Source organism: Nicotiana tomentosiformis, chromosome 2, assembly GCF_000390325.3.
Source record: "Nicotiana tomentosiformis chromosome 2, ASM39032v3, whole genome shotgun sequence".
NCBI classification, from domain to species: Eukaryota; Viridiplantae; Streptophyta; class Magnoliopsida; order Solanales; family Solanaceae; genus Nicotiana; species Nicotiana tomentosiformis.
Genome location: NC_090813.1, coordinates 30,065,148 through 30,086,161, shown reverse-complemented (window position 1 = coordinate 30,086,161; position 21,014 = coordinate 30,065,148). Strand labels below are relative to the sequence as shown.

Sequence of the window (21,014 nt, the reverse complement as noted above, 5' to 3'; positions counted from 1 at the left end):
CCGAAAAAAACTTGACTTTTATAATAAATAATTATTATATATAGATATTGTTACGGAGAGTTCTGAGTGTATTATTTCAGGTATGAATAATTCTTGTATTATAATCCAGGCCAGTATGATGAGTACATGAACCAAAGAGTTAGGGAGGTGTGGGAGTGGTGCAAGTCAAGAAGTTTAACATGAAGCTTAAAGACTAAGTAAGCAAAGATCCTCTTGAACTCTTAAAAAGCAATAAAACAAAAATAGACAGTAAGAATAAACCAGGACCTAATTGTATCTATATAAATGCAACTTCTATAAAGCCCTCTAGCTACTTTATTCTACCTCCTTATATTCTCAATTCTCTTTAGCTTTATTCTCTCTTGCTTTCTCTCTCTCTCTCTTTCTCTCTATCTGTTTGCCTAAGGAGCCCTCATCCACTTCCATTTGATGTGATGCTCCACTAACAATATCCCATTCCAAAAATCCCAATCTAACTTTACAAAAGATAGTATCTAAGATCATTCAAGAAACTATGGTTTTTTCCTCTATTTCAGCTTATCTTGATCCAGCCAACTGGCAGCAGGTATGGTTTTTTCCCTTCAATAATATGATGCTTATGTCAATGGCTTCTTGAAAAAAAAAAGTGAAGAAATTCATAAAGATATAAATATTACTCTCACCTTTTGTTTCTCTCCTCCTCCTTTAAATTTGTAGCATATTCTACTTTTTTTCTAATTTTCTTTTCTTATATTTTGCAGCAAGCTGGACATAGCATCCCAAATCCTCAGTTTCAATCCGTGCAACCACCGCGGCCACTAGTAGCTCCACCTCCAACTCAGACTCATGTGGGCGGTGGAGGTACTATTAGGCCGGGCTCGATGGCTGATCGAGCCCGGTTAGCCAACATACCAATGGCGGAGGCAGTCCAAAAATGCCCTCGTTGTGAATCAACAAACACCAAGTTTTGCTACTTCAACAACTACAGTCTTTCGCAGCCTCGTCATTTCTGCAAGACTTGCAGAAGGTACTGGACGAGAGGGGGCGCTTTGAGGAGCGTCCCTGTGGGTGGCGGTTGTCGGAGGAACAAAAGGAGCAGCAGTAGTACTAAAGCGACGAACAACAATATTAATACTTCCAAATCTCCAACTTCTAGCACTAGTACTGGTGGCTGCCGCCAAATAGCTACTAACTCTGGTTCAACTAGCAACAATAATAGTTTTTCTAGCCCAACATCAGCAGCTAGTTTACTAGGTCTTATGACCCCTCAAATTCATCACCCTCTACGTTTCATGTCTCCTTTAGGCCAATTGACTGATCATCATTTCACTCCAAATGACAATAATATTAACATGAATTACTCAGCAATTAATTCTTCATTATCAGCTCCAGTTGCGGGAAACAACGAAAGCATGAATTTTCAGCTCGGAATGGGTGGTAATTTAGAGCAGTGGAGACTACAACAGCAAGTGGCAAACCAATTTCCTAATATCTACGGCGGATTGGACTCATCTTCTGCTTCTGGGTTTTATCCTTTTCATCCAACTCACTATACAAGTAATGACGCGGGTGGTGTTACTGTAACAAGTACTCAAATTAGGCCAAAGATCACGAATCCCATGCTCACGCAGCTGGCTTTGATGAAGATGGAAGACAATCACGAACATTCAACTTTGTCAAGGCAGTTTGTAGGGAATCCAGGGAATGAAAACTGGAGTAGTAGTAGTGCTTGGAATGAGCTTTCGGCGAGTTTTAGCTCTTCTTCTACCAGTAATGCCCTTTAAGTAGTTTATGAAATGTTCCTGTATTTCATCTTCTTCTCCTATTCCAATGTTGTAATTTGGAAGCTGACAATTTTGTCACCAAAAGCTTCATCATATGCTAGGAAGAAAGATTGTCTGAAAACCCTAGAATCTGTAGTTTTTTTTCCTTTTGTTTCCTTATTTCTGGGTTATGATCTTTCCATTTATTTTTGTAGTTTGGCTTGTTTTAATGCTGAATATGTTTTGAGAATGAGTGCTTTTATGTTAGATCACATGAAACCTAAATTTTCAATGTAATTTGTTTACAGTACTAAACATTTAGTTCTTCAATTCTCAAAAATTCACTAACTTGATGAAATTAAATAGTCTATATAAACTTTTCCAGGATTGCTCATTTGAGTAATGTATATTTTTTAGTGGAAGTTTATGATCGTCCATGTCCAAACATCATTTGGTAGAGCTTACTTATATGCAATACTAACAGTGTAATAAAATTTACGTTATTAGTGTAGTTTAGCCTGTTGTAACATGTCATTTACTATATTTTGCAGGTTGTGTTAACTTATGCTTGCTACAAAAGTTATTGTAATTGATTTTAAGTGACCTGATAGTGTACAATGTTTTTTTACTTTGTCAGTATATGTTTGTTGAACTAAAAGGTTTAAACACCAGACTATGCGAGAATGCAGTTTGTATATTCCTATTGGATAAATTAAGCTTTCTCATGTCCAATTACGCTTGAAGTTATATATTCTGGGATTCCATTATACTTTTGTTAAATGTACAAACAATTCTAAGAAGCAACTTTCAAGATTCAGTAGCTTCCAATTCAGATTCAATAGAGAATCAGATATGTTAAATATTCGTTTTTGTGCTTTTTATTCTAATTAAATTGCTCTCACTAGTCACTATAAATTAAACCACGTGCCTCATCTTTGTAAAGTTACCTTGAAAGATCTTCTTTTTTTTTTTCAAGTGTCTTTAAACAACTCAACTCGGATTCTTCAAGGAAGCTCTCTTTTTGAAAGCTCAAGTTAAATTATAGCATCTTTGAAGAACATGACTTATGTTAAGATCACTTTGGGTCGTAAGTTATTCTTTCATTATGAATTATGATGTACACCTACTTAGGTGTATATCTATAATTTTGTAAAGGAAGAAGAGCAGTCAGGATTTCAACTTTATGAGTTTTGAATATATTTTAGAACGACGACTTCAAGTGTTAGTGACTGGGTTCTTAATGTCGTATTGGTACATATTTAATGAATTCTAAACATCATATACACTGTATAAAAGTTAGTACTAGGTTTGATCGAACTCTTGACTTGTGCCTCACCGGGAAAGTCTCCCTTGTTTAATGTCTTTGCAATTGTGTACAAGAGGAATCCTCCTAAATCGGAAATAGGAGTATACTTAGTCCTACTTATAACCCACTCAAAATGTAAAAGATTGTCCTTTTTCAATTTTCTCTAGGAATTGGGAGACACGGCCTAGTCCTCTTCCTATGAATTGGTTAGCTATAAAATGTTCGGCCGGACATCTGATTTTGAAAGCTTGGTGGTTCAATAAAAATGCTAGTTGGAGTGGTGAGGAATCTTTATTTTATTTTTTATAAATACTTTTTATTATCTCATATTTATTTTATCTATTGAGTCGAGTGTCTATCAGAAACATCCTCTAGATCTCACTTGTAAGATTACACTGAGTATGCTATTATTTGTTATATATTTATTTCATCCGTGAATCTTACATAATGCGGACTATATCCATTAGATCTTAATAAGTTCATTTTATTTCATTTTCTCGTTTAAATTAAGCTAGCTTTCATTAGTCTTAGGAGAATTTACTTTTCCATGTTGGAACATGTCTTTCATACATCCCTAGGGGCCTAGCACTTAGAAAAATCCAAGTTATTTCTTTACTCCAATTCTAAGAATTCACAGTAAAATCTACCTAGAAGATGGGATATTCATGTCCCCAAGAAACTCTAATTGTGCTTCTAATGCTTGATTATATAATTGCAATAATTTCAACAAAGTCAAAGGGCTAAATATACCTGTCTATTTTCGAAAATAGTCTAAGAATACCCCTCGTTATACTATTGAGTTATTTATACCCCTATAGTCATACTTTGGGTTCAAATATACCCCTCATTTAAACGGAGGGACACGTGTCATCGTCCTGTTGGTCAATTTTAAATATCTCCTAATTAATTAAAAAAATCTATTATCCATACCCGAAAAATAATTTTTTAAAGCAATTTATTTTTGTAAAAACTGAAAAAAACTGAAATTATTTTTACTAAAAACTGGAAAAAAAAATGATTTTTTCCCCAGTTTTTACAAAAAAAAACTGCTTTTAAAAAAATCTGAAAAATATTTTCTAAAACAATATTTTTATAAAAACTGGAAAAAAAAAAAACTAAGAAGCAAATTTCTAAAGCAGTGTTTTTGTAAAAACTGAAAAATCAAATATTTTCTTCTTTTTTTCAGTTTTTAGTTAAAAATATTTCAGTTTTTTTTCAGTTTTTACAAAAATATTGTTTTAGAAAATATTTTTCAGTTTTTTTAAATTAGTTTTTTGTAAAAACTGGAAAAAAAATATTTTCGTTTTTTTCAGTTTTTAGTAAAAATATATTTTTAGTTTTTTTCGGTTTTTACAAAAAAAAAATATTTTTCGGGTATGGATAATGAGTCTTTTTAATTAATTAGGAGATATTTAAAATTGACCAAAAGGACGATGACACGTGTCCCTCCGTTTAAATGAGGGGTATATTTGAACCCAAAGTATGACTGCAGGGATATAAATAACCCAATAGTATAACGAGGGGTATTCTTAGATCATTTTCGAAAGTAGAGATATATATTTAGCCATTTGCCGTTTCAACAATGATTTCTGAAACATCCGTACAATGCAGTAACAAGAAGATTCTTGTGTAGGTAATGATTCCTTAATTATAATTCTTGTAATGGGTATGTAATGATGAGAAGTGAGCGTAGAGATCTAGAGAGATAAAGAAGGTAATATACACAGTATACCACATAAAAAAATGGGGACAGCATTCTTAAAAGACACCAAAATATGCCCACTCAATTCCATACAAAAGATCCAGACCCCTTCTATTTTCAAACTCCAAGGTTTTTGGTCTACTGTATTACCCCCATTAAGAAAGTATTCTAGGATTCTGTACCAAATCTTCCCCAAGAATCACGCAAATAATTTTAGTTATATTCGGTGACTGTATAAATTGTACAATTTTATAAGGTTTATTAGTAAAAATTTATAATAAAGTTCGTGACGCAAGGTCTGAGAAAGGGTCGCATATTAAGGGTATGTGTAGACAGCCTACTCTATGCAAGTATTAGTAGCTGCTTCCATAACTCGAATTCATAACTTATAAGTCAGAAGGAGACAAATTACTTATAATTATGAAATAAATAAGGTGTAAACATTCATTGTAATTGTATATATATAAGCTTAGTTATATCCAATTTATTAAAATAAAGATGAGGTAAGCAGTCAAATAAAACAAGGAATGCCACAAGACTAAAACATGACAACGTCGAAGACTGACTGCATGTTGTTTGTTCTGATTTGGTGCACGACATTCAAGAAGAATAGAACAGTCTTTAATTCTTCTTCTCTAGCTCTTTTAGTTTTAGATAGATCTTTCTTAACTTTCTTGATTTTGATGAACCTGTCCTGGCTAACTTGGCATATGGGCTCTGCATTCTTGCTTTTTGTATATATCTTCATGCTTCTGACAAAGAAAAAAATCGTGTTTGGGTCTACTGGTCCAAGCGACCATAGTCAAAGTTAAGTTGTTTATTTACCCTAATAACTAACAGAAATATTAAAGAGAACGATGCAGTTATATTATTTGCTTTTGGTTATAATTTGAATACTAATTAACAGGTTTTGTGGTGCAAAAGACTAACATCCCATGTTTCTGCTAATTTTAGCATGTGAACAAAAGGCTTTCAAGCAATCAAGCTTAACGGTTGCTGGTGAGATTCTCCTTTTCTTGGGAATGTTTTAATCAGTTTTATGCTTTCCAGTTTCTTCTTCGATTTCTTTTGGTTTGGGAGGGGGAGAGGGGGAGGGGGTTGTGCTTTTTGAGAGGATCTAGGCAAAGACTAGGGCTGCTTACTAACACATCCCTAGGATTCCTTAAAGATTAGTAATGGACTCTATTTCAAATTCTATGGTGTGGATTTAATTACTCCATCCGTTTCAAATTTAGATGACGTAATTTGATTTGACACAAAGTTTAAGAAAAAAAATACTTTTGAAATATGTATTGCTAAAAGCTTAAGAGGCAAAATCTTAGTAGGGTCATAATATTTGTGTGGCTAAAAAAACTTCTCATTAAGGGTAAAGTGGATAGAATGAAATGTTTAAAGTTAAATTGTTTCTAAATTAAAAAATGTATCATTCTTTTAAAACAGACTAATAAGAAAAGTGTGTCATCTAAATTAAAACAAAAGGAAGTAATAGTTAATTAAGAGAGATAGAGAAAGCCAGTTTGAGTCTTGTGTCTTCGTAGGACTGCACGGAAACTCATCATATACGATCTTGATTTTGTTGGTCTGTTCACTTGTTGGATGTCATGAATTTGTTATAAACTTATTCGTGTCGGATGTTCACAGCAAAACGATAAATACATGATATGTGTCTACGCACACACTTCTTTCACTAAATCATGATTAATTATTATACATTGTTATCTCGTTAAATCATCTAAGTATAATAAATTAATATTATTATAAACACTAGGTGCGAGTAAGTTTTTATCGATACTGTCAACAGTGGTATACTTAGTGAGTTAGTGGAATGGAGGAGTTTATATCTTCTTAGTCATCCAAAGATTACGTTACTATTAAATTGAGCAGTATCCCGTTCATATGAAGTAGGTCCATCTGTCTAAGCTAAGACACCTTCTTCATATAAGATACAGTCATGTGAAGAAGATTGAATGAATAAGATATTTGTAATGTAAAAAAACTGTCAATATAAATAATTTAAATAATTATTTCATTAAATGAGTTTAGAAGAACGACCTCATTCTTTATGTCCATGTTTGTCCCCAAACACCAAGGAAAGAGGGATCCTGATCCGAATAAATATAGGTTTGTGTTTTGTAATATTTCTCTCATGTAAGTCATTTATTTTTCTTAATTCTTGAGTATGCTCCTTTAAGTACTTGTTTTGGATTTTCATACAAGTAGGACCTTCAATAGATAGATAAAGCTAACCATTGGAAGGGTTTAAGGGTAAAAATCTACCTATAATTTCACACCAGATCATACTCTATATATATATATATATATATATAATTGAGGGCCTTGAAGAGGTGACATGGCACATTCTATGACCAGGAAGGTAATTTATCTTTTTTTTCAAAATTTTGCAATTTCCTTTATTCTTCCATTTAGCTACTCCATTATTTAATAAAAAGTCCAATAGTTACAACTTTTCCTATATTTACGTATTACAACTTTCCAATTCACTGAAAATTCAATGTAACATGCGGTTGGTTGTTACAACTATTTAACATTCCACGTAACTATTTTATTCTGTCTTAATTCAAAATTTGCAGAGAAACTATTTGTTCTTCTCACTGCTAGAGAGTCACCAAAGTCCTTTCTCTTCATTCACATTTTATTTTCATTTATGTGAATGCTACAAAAATTCAGAAAGACACCTTTTAAATTCGATTAATTACACCATTTTCTACCGTAACCGTTTTCTAAGAGAAATGCTTACACAAATTTGAAGAGACGTTCTATTACATTTTTGAAGGTTTTTTTCTTTTAACTTCTTTTTTTTGGGTTGTAATTTCCCCTTCATTCTTCTCATTTTATCTTTATTTTATTTTTTCACTCTTTGCAGAAGTTATTTTTTATTTCTTTTATTTATATCTTTTCGGTTTTCTAGATCGTTTGACAGAAATACTTACACAAATTTGAAGACATCGTTCGTTTACATTATTTTTTATGCTTCCTGTTTGACCAAAAAGTATAACTTTCGGTTAAACCTTTATATTTGTGTAATGTTGGGTTAAACCTAGTTAATAATAATATTCCTAAACGTGATTCTTGAAAATACGGATAATGTGGGTCTGGTCTAGTGGGGGATTAATAATATTGTGCATTAAATATTCCAAAAGTGTGAGCAATAATGGAGGAGTAACTAGCAATAAATAACAATAAATGGCATTTAAATAAATAGAAGGAATGATTCACCCAAAAATGAATGAGTTAGATGATTGTTCCTCCTGACAATGATGCATGACAGATAAATCCTAGAATGTTCGAACTATTCTCGGATCTGATGGAAAAGTATGGAATAATATGAGCAAGAATCTTGATGAAAAAGTAATGTTTGCATCCTTGCTAGAGAGAGAGAGAGAGAGCGAGAGATTCTTCTTCTGAAAAGTGTTCTTATCTAGTGCATATCACATACCTCTATTCCTTATCTTTTTTTTTATTTATTTGGGACATACCCCCAATAAACCCTAATAGTACAAGTACCAAGAATATCCAACGAAATATTCTCTTTAATATCCTGCCCTAATAAACTAGTTGTTATAGCTCTTTATGCAATGCCCAATATCGACCATTTTTTGCTTCTCGCCCAAGGGCTTTGCCATTTTCTGGTCGACCTCGGCTGACTCTTTCCTTAATGCTATATTACCATAAATATTCTAGGGAAAATTTTGACATATACAGTTAGTTCCTCCGCTTATTGAGGCCGGCCTCAGGCGGGCTCGATGAGCGAATATTGTGTAACATGGTCGAAGCATTTGGACGACCTGAACGAGTCGTGATGATTGGGGCGAGTTGGCAGTGTGTCCCTTTGTGAACCGTAACTTCTGGGATTATATGTCCCACGAATCAGGATGACGTCATGGCGACATGCTTCATTATGACGTGATTTCCCGATACGTTGCTTCATTTCACGTGCGTCTTCTGATTGAATCTGTCACTTCGGTTACAGTGCCAGGTAATGATGGATTAATTCCTTGGCTTCGACATATGAATTTTTATAAATAGGGGTGTGTTGGTAACGTTTCAATCTTTACGAAACCCTTGCATAAAAAAACTCCTTATCTCCTTCTTCTTCCCCCATTGTTGTGTCTCTTCTTATCAAAATCCTTTGCCTCATTCTTCTTCCTCCATTGTCGCATATGTTCTTACTGGTTTTAGTGATTCTTGCCGCTTCTAACACTTCCTTGCTTAAATATTCTCCCTTAATCAACATGGCTAATGTACCCTATATTTTCGGTATGACAATTGACCTTGTCCCTTTGGTGGTGCTTATACCCCCTCACGCTGATAGGGTCTCTATCGCCATTGAGGAAGAGAATTTCCTACGGTGGAGGAAATAATCACTCGTAGTGAGAAAGTTAGGTCTAATTTTTCGAAGGTGCCTGAAGGTGAGCTCGAAGTATCGGAGTCAGTTATGGAAGAGGCCGATCTAGCCAAGCTTAGGGAAAAATTCAACATTTCTGCCCACATCGATTTGGTCCTAGCAGGGTGCGATGTGGTGCAAATCCACCGCCCCAGATATTGCGCGTTCTATGCGTATCCTTTCCAGGTCGGCTATACTCTCCCCCTTCTCCCATTGGCAAAGGAATTTTGCCGCTATTACGGTGTTTGCCTGGCCCAACTCTCTTCGTATATTTACAAGCTTATCAGGATGCTCTCAAAATTCGCCGAGCTTGCCGGGGTCGAGGTCACACTCCGCCAACTGATGCATCTCTTCGCCCTTAGCTCTTATAGGGGGGGCGATGTTGCATCTTCGCCATCGAGGAGGTAAATGCATGGTGGTAAAGATGGACGACAAAGCAAATCGTCAATTCTGGCTCAACTACATTTTTGTCAGATGGTAGCCAATGCGGACGGCTTTCCTGAGACTTGGAATCACTCTCGTAAGTATCTGTTTTTTTGTGAAAGGTATTTGATTTGTCTATTTCTAGTCGTAGGCTCTAACCTTTTGTCTCTTCCTCGTACAGCCAAGGTTGCGCCTCCTCCTTTGGTCGGAAAATTTATGACTGGGTTGGCCAGATTCTGCCTCACACTATGCGGATTCGTGAGTGGCCGGGCTTTTTCAAGAAGTCCGGGCATGCTTCTTCCTTGTACCATGTGTTCATCTATTTTTTATTTTTACTGTTTTGACCTTATGGTCGCTTGCTCGCCATAGTTTATAATCGGTAGTGACAACCTTCGATCTTTCTTTTTCAATTCGAGGATCTTCGAGGAGGCCGCGGGCTCCTCCTCCTGCATTTCGTAAGAGGAAGGCTTCTTCTTCTTTGGAGTCTATTCCTGCTGTGACCGCGGCTAGGACTGCTTGGTTATCTACTTCTATTCGTCCTTCCGCCGCGGCCAGGTCTACTCATTCGTCGACAACACCTACTATTGCTTCTGTACCGACTTCTTCTCCGGCCGCGGATATATCGACAGCGGAGCCTCCGGCTTGCCCTTTGCTTCATCTAGGGAACGAGGAAGAGGAATCATCACCGAGTGATGGGGATTTAGTTCCCCGTAAGAGAATATTGGTGGACGTCGGTGATGGGGTTTCCTAGGCGGTGGATTTAGTGAGGGGCAATTTTGTCATCCGTGAAACGAAAACCATAGAGCTTGAAGATGACGCCGAGTTATTGCCCGTGGTTCCGCCATCGACTGAAGTCGTCGAGGGTATGTCTCTTCCTGAAACCATGATGGAGGCTGAAGGTCCATCGGCGAGAGTCTCTGATAATTTGCGGCAAGATGAGCCATCGGCCTCGCGACCGGTCGAAGGTCCTTCTTCGCTGGCCGACATAAAAGGAAAGTGCATAGCCAAGGATGGTTATGAGACGGGCTTCGATGTTGATGCCGATGAGGTGAGGATGATGGGGGAGGGATTTACCCGTCTCGAAGTAAGATTGGAGGGGTCCACGCGGACCATTGCGATCCCTATGGATCGAGATTTTTTGGTTAACACGGAGAACGTGGTCCCTTCCCTTGGTCCCCTCTGTTTCGATGTGGAGGGTAAAGCCCTTGAAAAGATGGAAGACTCTACCTTATCTAGGAGCATAGCCGGCCTCACTCTCAAGGTAAGCTTTTCGACCTCTTTCGTTTTTGTTTGTCAAGTTCAAAGTTTGTTTCGTTCATAATCTCCATTTTCTTTGTCTCTCTTTCAGACTGTGGTTTTAGAGATTGAAAGTGCCCAAAGAGAGGAGAGGCGTAAGGCTATTTTTCTGAAGATGGAGCGAAAATACCGCGAGTACCATGGAAAGCACCGTGAGATTTGTAAGCGGTTTGGTGAGAGCAAAACTTTCGAAGCTCTCCGAGACGAACTGAAGGAAAAGGATGGCGAGCTGGTGAGGGTCATCGAAACATGCATCGTTCTTGAAGGGGCGCTGAGAGATAAAGAAGAGGAGCTTGAGGTTAGTAGGGGGCTTGAAGCCCAGTGCGGCGATCTCCAAGCCCAGGTGGTCTTGTTGCACACTGAGCTGGAGGAGTGTGAGTTCAAAGCGGATGCTTTAAGTGGAGAGCTCGCCGAGAAGGCAGCGGATCTCGAGAAGGTAGAGTTAGATCGGTCGGGGCTATGAGGAAGGCAAAGGCTTTTGATATCGTAATCCATGTTTTTCGTTCTGAGTGAAAGAGTGCCTTGGAGACGGCCAGGCTCAAAGAAGAGCGTCTTGATGAATGGATTGGAGAATTAGAGAAAGAGGCTTCTGGTCTTTGTGATCGAGTCACCTCTCTCGAGGCCGAGAAGGCAAAATTACTGCCTCAACCATCCTCTTCCCTCACTTCTAGTTTCCCTGATGTTCCTCAAGATTTGTACGAGTGGATTCACGCCGAGGCCCAGCTGGATATATTTAGAGATCTGATGATGGCGAGAACCGTTTTAGAAGCCATCTTCGAGGATGCTCGTGTTAAGGCACATAGATCTCGGGTCATTTGCGGCTACAATCCTGCTACACTAAAGGCCGGTTATGACGAGGAGGATGCGGGCATGGATCAGATCGAAGAGGACGCTTGGTATGAAGGTAAGTATCCTGATGTCGATAGCGATGGTGAAGGCGTAGATGGGGATAGCCTAGGCGATCTGGCCGATGGCGCTGCTGGGCCAAGCGGAGATTAGTAGCTTTTTTTTCCTTCTTTTTGTTTTGTCGCAGACTTGTGCATTCTTTTGTGGGCGTCTTTTTTGAGCCTTTGTAAAAAATATTCTAAGTATGAAATACCAGTTTTGTTATTTGCACCTGATTCTTTTTCTTCTGTTCGAGTTTGTATGTCTTTTTATTTTGTTGCTTCGTTGCCTTGGTTTCCTTAGTCGTAATAACTTAGCTCGAGTAGGGTCGACCGAGGTAGAAATAAAACTTAGGTTAGATCATGGTGGAGGGCCAGTAGATGTTAGTTCGAACGAGGTCGAACATATCGTATGTTTATTTATGGCTGATGGCCGATTAGGTGTTGATTCGAACGAGGTCGAATGTAATCTATACTTAGTTAGAGTCGAGGGCCGATTAGGTGTTGATTCGAATAGGGTCGAATATAACCTATGCTTAGTTATGGCCTAGGGCCAATTAGGTGTTAATTCGAACGAGGTCGAATATAACCTATATTCGATTATGGACGAGGGATGATTAGGTATTGATTCGAATGAGGTTGAATATAATATATACTTAGTTAGGGACGAGGGCCGATTAGGTGTTGATTCGAATGAGGTCAAATATATCCTATGCTTAGTTATGGTCGATGTCTGATTAGGTGTTGATTCGAACGAGGTCGAATATAACATATGCTCGATTATGGCCAAGGGGCGATTAGGTATTGATTCGAACGAGGTCGAGTGTAACCTATACTTAGTTAAGGCCGAGGGCCGATTATGTATTGATTCGAACAAGGTCGAATATAACCTATGCTTGATTATGGCCGACGACCGATTAGGTGTGGCATTTTTTGGTGGTATGATTTTAAGGAAATGTTGCTTTGGTTGTACATTTGTAGAAAATAGAAATAAACTTCATGCATTTGTGCTTTGTTCATACACTTTGAGAAACTTACATATTTTTCGGGCATTGGCTGGCATTTCAGTCCCAGTCTATTTAGTCCCTTCATTGGTCGACCTGGAAAAGTATTGAGAGGTGGGGCAATGAACTAGCCATCCAGTGCCTTTGTCTGTGCGCACTTCATTCCTGAAGTGTCCCCTTCATCGCCTCGTTAAAAACCTCATCGAGAAAACCCAATTGGGACAAAACTTAAGTGAGAGAAAAAAGAGTACGACTTTTGGGACGCTTCATCTTTTAAAAGTTGAAGTACTTGAGGTCTGTGATATTCTAGTTGTTTGGTAGTCTCTTTCCTTCCATTTTTTCTAGTTGGAATGACCATTTGTTCGTTGTTGCCGTGATTTTGTACGGGCCATCCATATTTGTATCTAGTTTGCCTTCCCGTGGGTCTTTGCTTTCTTGTGTAAAGCTTTAAGCACATAGTCCCCGACTTTGAGTGGCCTGATCTTTGCCTTTTTGTTATAATAGTGTTCTGCTTGTTGATTTTGGGTGACCATTCTTACATAGGCCATATCTCTTCGTTCCTCGACTTCGTTGAGCTCCTGCCTTCTGCTGTCATCATTTCGGGGTCCGCTTTTTTGGGAGTATCTTAGGTTGGGCTCCTCGACCGGTATTACTGCATCAGTCCCATAGCCTAATGTGTATGGCGTTTCTCATGTGCTCATTTTTGGAATTGTTCGGTAGGCCCAGAGTACTTCTGGTAATATTTTCAACCACAATCCTTTGGCGTCTTCGAGTTTCTTCTTCATGATGTTCAATATCGACTTATTAGAGGATTCTTCATGCCCGGTGCCCCCGGGGTGGTATGGCATTGAGAGTATTATTTTGATGCTTCATTTTTCAAAAAACTCAGTGACCTTTTTTCCCGCAAACTGGGATCCGTTGTCGCAGTTGATCTCTTTGGGAAGACCGAAACGGCATATGTTATTTTTCCATATGAAGGCGATCACTTATTGTTTGCGTGTTTGGGCGAATGTTATTGCTTCTACCCATTTAGAGAAATAGTCAGTTAAAACCAAAAGAAATCGTACGTTACCTCGTTCTGCCGGGAGGGGGCCTACGATATCCATTCCCATTTGATGAACGACCAAGGGGAAGTCACTAAGTGTAGGTGTTCGCCTGCTTGGTGAATCATTGGGCATACTTCTGGCATTGCTCGCATTCTTTCACGAAATCCGCGGCCTCTTTTTTCATGGTGGGACAGTAATACCCTGCCCGTATGAGGCATCTGATCAAAGCTCGATTGTCAGAGTGAGATCCACAGTGACCTTTGTGTACTTCTTCAAGGACGCGCTGCGTCTGATTTAAGCCTAAGCATTTCGCCAATGGGCCACCATACTTTCTCTTGTACAGGTCGTTATGAATGATGTTGTATCTGTCTGCTTGCATTCGCAGTTTCTTGGCTTTTTTTTTATCATCTGGGAGTATGCCATCTTGCAAATATGTAACAATACGGTTGCGCCAGTCCCAAGTCAGGTTTATAGTTATTACCTCAATTTGATTTATCGATGGGTTGAGGAGGTGGACCACATTTCTTTCTTGGTTGTAATGTTTTTGGTGGCTGCGGCTAATTTGGCGAGACCGTCCTCATCGGTATTCTGTGTTCGGGGGATCTGGTCGAGTTGACACTCGTCGAACTCGGGTAACAACTTGCAGATTTCGGTCTGGTACTTTTGTAATCTTTGTTCCTTGATTGGAAAGTCCCTATGACTTGGTTGACCACGAGTTAAGAATCGCAGCGCATTCTTAGCCGCTTCGCCCCATATTTCAGTGCTAGTCTTAATCCTACAATTACGGCCTCATACTCGGCCTCATTGTTAGTCATGTCCGGGCATCTTATGGATTGGCGAATCACTTCGCATGTTGGAGCTTCGAGTACGAGTCCCAACCCAGACCCTGATGCATTAGACGCTCCATCAGTGTACAGGACCCAGAGGTCTTATATTTGGGGAGAAGCGTGGACGACTTCTTTTTCGACTTTCGGCATTATTTTTGCACTGAAGTCTGCGAGGACATGTGACTTTATCGCCGTTCGCGGCCGATATGTGATATCGTGCTCGCTCAATTCGATGGCCCATTTGGACAACCTTCACGATAGCTCGGGTTTATGTAAAATGCTTTTTAAAGGAAAAGTCGTGACGGCCGAGATGGGGTGGCATTGGAAATGTGGTCTAAGCTTTCATGAAGCTACGACTAACGCCAGAGCAATTTTTCGAGATGGGGGTATCTCGTTTCGGTGTCGACTAGTGTTTTGCTAATGTAATATATGGGAGATTGCGTACCTTTATTTTCTCGGACTAGGACCGCGCTCACAGCTACTTCGGACACGAAGAGATAGACGAGGAGGGGCTGTCCCAGTTCTGGTTTTGAAAGCAACAGTGGCGATGACAAGTATACCTTTAACTCCTTCAGGGCTCGGACGCACTCAGGGTCCATTGGAGGTTGTTATCCTTTTTTAGTACGCCAAAGAACTTATGGCACCTATCGGAGGATCGCGAAATGAATCTTGAAAGGGCGACGATACGACCAGTCAACCTCTGAACCTATTTTTTAGTGGTCGAGTGCTCGGGTATCCCTTCGATGGCCTTGATTTGGTAGGGATTGACCTCTATACCTCGTTGTGATACTAGGAAACCCAAGAATTTTCCTGAGGCCACGCCGAATGTACATTTTTCGGGGTTCAGTTTCATTCCGTATTGCTTGAGTATGCCGAAGGTTTCTCTCAAATGGTCGATGTAATCTTCTTTCCTTTTGGATTTGACCAGCTTGTCATCTATATAGACTTTCATTGTTTTACCAAGTTGGTCTATGAACATCTTCATCACCAACCTTTGATAAGTTTCCCCCGTATTTTTCAGCCTAAAGGGCATGACCCTGTAGCAGTACGCCTGGTGGGTGATACAGGTGGTTTTTCCTGATCCTATTCCTCCATGAGGATCTAATTATAGCCCGAGTAGGCATCCAAGAAGCTTAGTAATTTGTGCCTGGCCGTTGCGTCGATGAGTTGGTCGATATGGGGTAATGAAAATAAATCCTTGGGGTAAGCTTTGTTCAGGTCACGAAAATCTACGCACATCCGCCATTTGTCGTTCTTCTTTTTCACCATGACTACGTTGGCGACCCATTGTGGGTACTTTGACTCCCCGACGGAGCCATTTTCCAACATATTTTCCACTTCTTCGCGTACTACGTCATTAATTGTGGAGTTAAACATACGCCTAACCTACCTCACTTGGGGGGTGTAATGGATCGACGTTCAATTTGTGTGTGGTGATCTCCTTTGGGATACCTAGCATATCTGCATGGCTAAAGGCGAACAAGTCCGCGTTAGTAGTTAAAAATTCACAAAACTTACCCAGTTCCTGAAGTTTGCAGCCGATGTAATCTTTCTTGCTGGGGTCATTGTTGTCTAATTGAATGGAGTCGAGGTCCTCTATGGTCGATCTTGTAGCCTCGGCCATATCGGGGTCTCTGATGACGTCCTTGTTGTCATCACACATCGACCTCGACCATGTTGATTGCTATGCCTCTTTTTCTTTATACTTTATTTGTTGGGTGGACGTACAGTCTAAGGCAATGCGGTAGCATTCCTAGGATGTGCGTTGTTCCCCTCGTATACTGAATATTCCCCGTGGAGTTAGGAATTTGATTACTTGGTACAAGCTGGAGGGGATAGATCGCATGGTGTGTATCCATAGTCGCTCTATTATAGCGTTGTATGTTGTGTCCGGGTTCATGATATGGAATGCAGTTTCCAAAGTGACGCCACCTTCTAGGACGTGGAGTGTGATCTCGCCGGATGTTCGCTCAACTGCATTGTTAAAACATGTTAGTGTGATGCAGCGCAACAATATCTTATCCTCGAGTTTCATTTGTGTAAGTACTCGATGATGGATAATGCATGCGCCACTCCCATCGTCTACCATAATCCTACTCACATTGGTATCTAAAATTCGTAAAGTGATAACAAGAGCATCATAGTGAGGGAATGCCAAACCGTTGGTATCTGACTTATCGAAGATGATACTTACTTCGTGTTCATCATACCGTTCGTGAGTGATCGACCGTTTGAGCTTATGGGTTGTGGTGAACTTCACACTGTTGATGGAAGAGTCGTCCCCTCCACCAGTGATCATGTGGATGGAGCGGGCCGACGAGGGTGGTTTCAGAGGCTCTTGATGTTGTTCACATCTTCTGGCAAAGTTGGTCCTTCCCCGATCGCTCAACAATTCTTTGAGGTGTCCCTATCGTAGCATGTTTACGACCTCCTGTCTTAGGGAGATCCAATCTTCGGTTTTGTGTCCTTGCTCTTAATGGAACAGCAGAGGGCGTCTGATTTTCTGGTATTCGGGTCTGACCTCATCTTTTGTGGCCACTTCACCTTCGGTTCGAGCTTCTCCAAGGCGTAGACTATTTCTGTAGGCGACGCACAAAATATATGAGCGCATAATAAATGGGGCATACATCTCTCGTTCCGGTGGATCCCTGTTCTTGATCGGGGTGGGCCCTCTTCATGGCGGGATGAGCACGCGACAGTGGTTCTGACATATAGGAGATGTCGTTCCCGGTTGGGTCGCGAGGCCGCGGTATCTCTTCTGACATCATTTCTTCGATCTTTCCTAGATTCTGCTTGCATCGAGGTCAGTCGATGGGTCGGCCCATTGAGATCGTCCTCATCTGCTCGGACTTCGGTGCAATATGGGTTATGTATTTCATCCCAAGTTGTTAGAGGGTACTTCATAAGACGACTTAATAACTTCCTTGTTGCGCTTGAACCATTTCTGCTCAGCCTGTTCTGGAAAGCTGCGACAATCATCCCTTCTGATACATTCGGTAAGGCCATTCTTACTCGGTTGAATCGGGCAAGGAAGTCCCTCAATCCCTCTCTCGGTGACTGTTTGATAGCGAATATGTCATTTACTCTCGCCTCTGCCTTCTTGGCCCCAGCATGGGCCGTTACGAACTTGTCGATCATTTCTTCGAATATTTCAATAGAACGCGTGGGCAGCTGTGAATACCATGTTAATGCTCCTCCAGTGAGGGTCTCGCCGAATTGTTTCAACAAAATGGAGGATACTTGTTCCTTGGCGAGGTCATTGCCTTTCACGGCAGTGACGTAGTGGGTCACATTGTCTTCGGGGTCAATCGTACTGTCGTATATTTTAAGGTAGGGAGGCATTTTAAAGGTCTTTGGTATGGCATGTGGGGCGGCGGCATCGCTGTACGGCTGCTCTACGAACCGACCGACGTCTCTCTTCGGCAAGCGCTTAGGGGTGCCCGGTATTTTATCGACCCTTTCTTGGTGTTCTCTCATTTGGTCCTGAAGTACCTTGTTCTCATTTTTCATTTCCTCCATCCTTTTCAAAATGGCCGCGAGAGTATCGTCACCTGCATTGTTAACAACATTGTGAGTAATGCCTGTCGTTGTAGGGGGGAGGAAGTTGATCATGTTGCTCGTCTGTTGGTGGTATAACGCAAGTCCTTGCGCTTTCCGTAGCCGCATCCTGAACGGGCTTATGGAGGACGCTGGTTAGCGTGTCAATTAGCCAAGCCTCAAGGACCTTTTTTACTGCCGGTGGCGTCTCTTCCATCACGGATATGGAGGCTCCCTTACCAAGAGTTTCATGATGCTACAGTGAGGGGTGACCCGCCTCGCCTAGGGGAGGCATTAGGCGTTGCGTCCTCGTCCACTGCTTCAGAGCTCTCATTGATGATGCTCATGAACATTAGCAATCTGTGTTGGTTGTAGATCTAGAGGAAACTAAAAATTTAACTAGGAAATCCCCACAGACGGAGCCAAATTATTTGACCAAAAAGTATAACTTTCGGTTAAATCTTTATATTTATGTAATGTTGGGTTAAACCTAGTTAATAATAATATTCCTAAACGTGGATCTTGAAAATACGGATAATGTGGGGTTGATCCAGTGGGGGATTAATAATATCGTGCATTAAATATTCCAAAAGTGTGAGCAAAAAGGGAATCTTGTTCTTGGTGTTTTTGTTTACATTAGCAATCCGTGTAGATCTAGAGGAAACTAAAAATTTAACTAGAAAATCCCCACAGACGGTGCCAAATTATTTGACCAAAAAGTATAACTTTCGGTTAAACCTTTATATTTATATAATGTTGGGTTAAACCTAGTTAATAATAATATTTTTAAATGTGGATCTTGAAAATACGGATAATGTGGGGCTGATCCAGTAAGGGATTAATAATATCGTGCATTAAATATTCCAAAAGTGTGAGCAATAATGGAAAAGTAACTAGCAATAAATGGCATTTAAGTAAATAGAAGGAATGATTCACCCAATAATGAATGAGTTAGATGATTGTTTCTCCTAACAATGATGTGTGATAGATAAATCCTAGAATGTTCGAACTATTCTCTGATGGATCTAATGGAAAAGTATGGAATAATATGAGCAAAAATCTTGATGAAAAGGTAATATTTGTATCTTTGCTAGAGAGAGAGAGCGAGAGATTCTTCTTCTGAAAAGTGTTCTTATCCGGCGCATATCACATGCCTCTATTCCTTATCTTTTTTCCTATTTATTTGGGACATATCCCTAGTAAACCCTAATAGTACAAGTACCAAGAATATTCAACGGAATATTCTCTTTAATATCATGCCCTAATAAACTAGCCGTTACAGCTCTTTCTGCAATGCACAATATCGACCATCTTTTGCTTCTCGCCCACGGGCTTTGCCATCTCCTGTCGACCTCGGCTGACTCTTTCCGTAATGCTATATTACCCTAAATATTCTAGGGCATATTTTGACCTATACACTTCCTTTTCTCATTCATTTTCCAATTTAATTACAACTATTCATGCTATTATTGGATTGGTGTTGCATTCGGTGAGTGAAGAGATAGTAGACTTAACATAGAAGAATATACACATTCGTCTTAGCAACCTAAACACGAGATAAGGAAAAACCGATTACACATATTCCACGGTTGTCTAGAGTTGACCGTTGGGAAGGTAAAAATATTGCCTTTTATTTGTTTTCAGTTTTTTCCTTATTATCTTTTCTTCTTGCAAAGAAATTTTTTTTTTTGCGCAGAAAATTCATATATGAGACTCCATTTAACATATATTGATGTGTGGTTGTTTGAAAGATAAGTTTATTAAATATTAGGTTGAGATATTTTGCTATAGTTTTGTTTTTTCTTATATCTGAATTTGTATACTTTTATTTTTGTAAATGTGGATGGCAATTGATATTTGATGTTTTCTCTAATATTATTAAATACCATTGGTAATTCACTATCTCGCATTCTCACTTTATGATCTTTCTACTACGACTAATTTCTTATTTATTATAATTAATTTGTTTGTCATTTTCCATCATTGATCATGTATTTTTCCTCCTCTTTTATATTTCTTTGATATTTGATTTTGCATATGTTTGTTTAAATTGAAGGTAAATACATTAGATTTTATATTTATTTTACATTTAATTGCATATTAATGTGACGTAATTACCTTAAATGGCTAGAAACTAAAATAATTAAGCGTATAAATTTCATATACCTTAATTCCTTTATCTTTAATAGTTGGAAAAACAATACCTCTATCATCTTTTAATTAGGAGAGATAACTTCTTTGAACAATATTTATGGTAAGCTAGAATTAAAACGCAAGCAAAAAAAATATGGAATATGATTCCAACACCACTTCTTTTTCTATTTTTCTACTATTTCTTTTGTATTATTCTCTCTTTTATTACTCAATATTCACATTTATTAATCTAAATAGATTGTTTAATATTTAGTCTATATGTTTATTACAGAGTCTTTTATTCTATAAATTTTGCATTAGATGTTACAAAAATCACAAAAATGATACAATCATGAAATTTTTGTTTTTTTAGCATAGATTGATTTTCTTCTATAAAAATTATGACATTAATATTCTATCATAATTTAATTTTTTTTCATAACCGCGCGTAGCGCGGCTAATACACTAGTTAAGTAATAAATTAAGGTAAGAATATCTATTAATTAACTATGATTGAGTAATAAGTGTGTATGTGAAGACGTGTGTTTTGTATTTATTGGATTACCGGATTCGATAAAAACAGTTTGAATTGAATGGGAAGAGTAGAAACTGAATAATGACCTCATAGGCAGATTGAAGTAAAGCACACTGGACTTTGGCAGAAGTTCTGCACATAGATTCGTAATTTTCTTTATTTATATTTAATGCT

At 38.9% G+C, this 21,014-nt stretch overlaps 1 protein-coding gene across 1 annotated transcript; it reads left to right on the top strand.

The window, feature by feature from the left end:
- The first annotated feature begins 317 nt into the window (after window positions 1-317).
- On the top strand, window positions 318-2,072 carry LOC104118129 (dof zinc finger protein DOF2.4-like). The gene is made up of 2 exons (XM_009629310.4): window positions 318-565; window positions 741-2,072. The coding sequence occupies exons 1-2, from the start codon at window positions 515-517 to the stop codon at window positions 1,761-1,763; spliced, it is 1,074 nt and encodes a 357-aa protein (XP_009627605.1). The 5' UTR covers window positions 318-514; the 3' UTR covers window positions 1,764-2,072.
- Window positions 2,073-21,014: the final 18,942 nt, after the last annotated feature.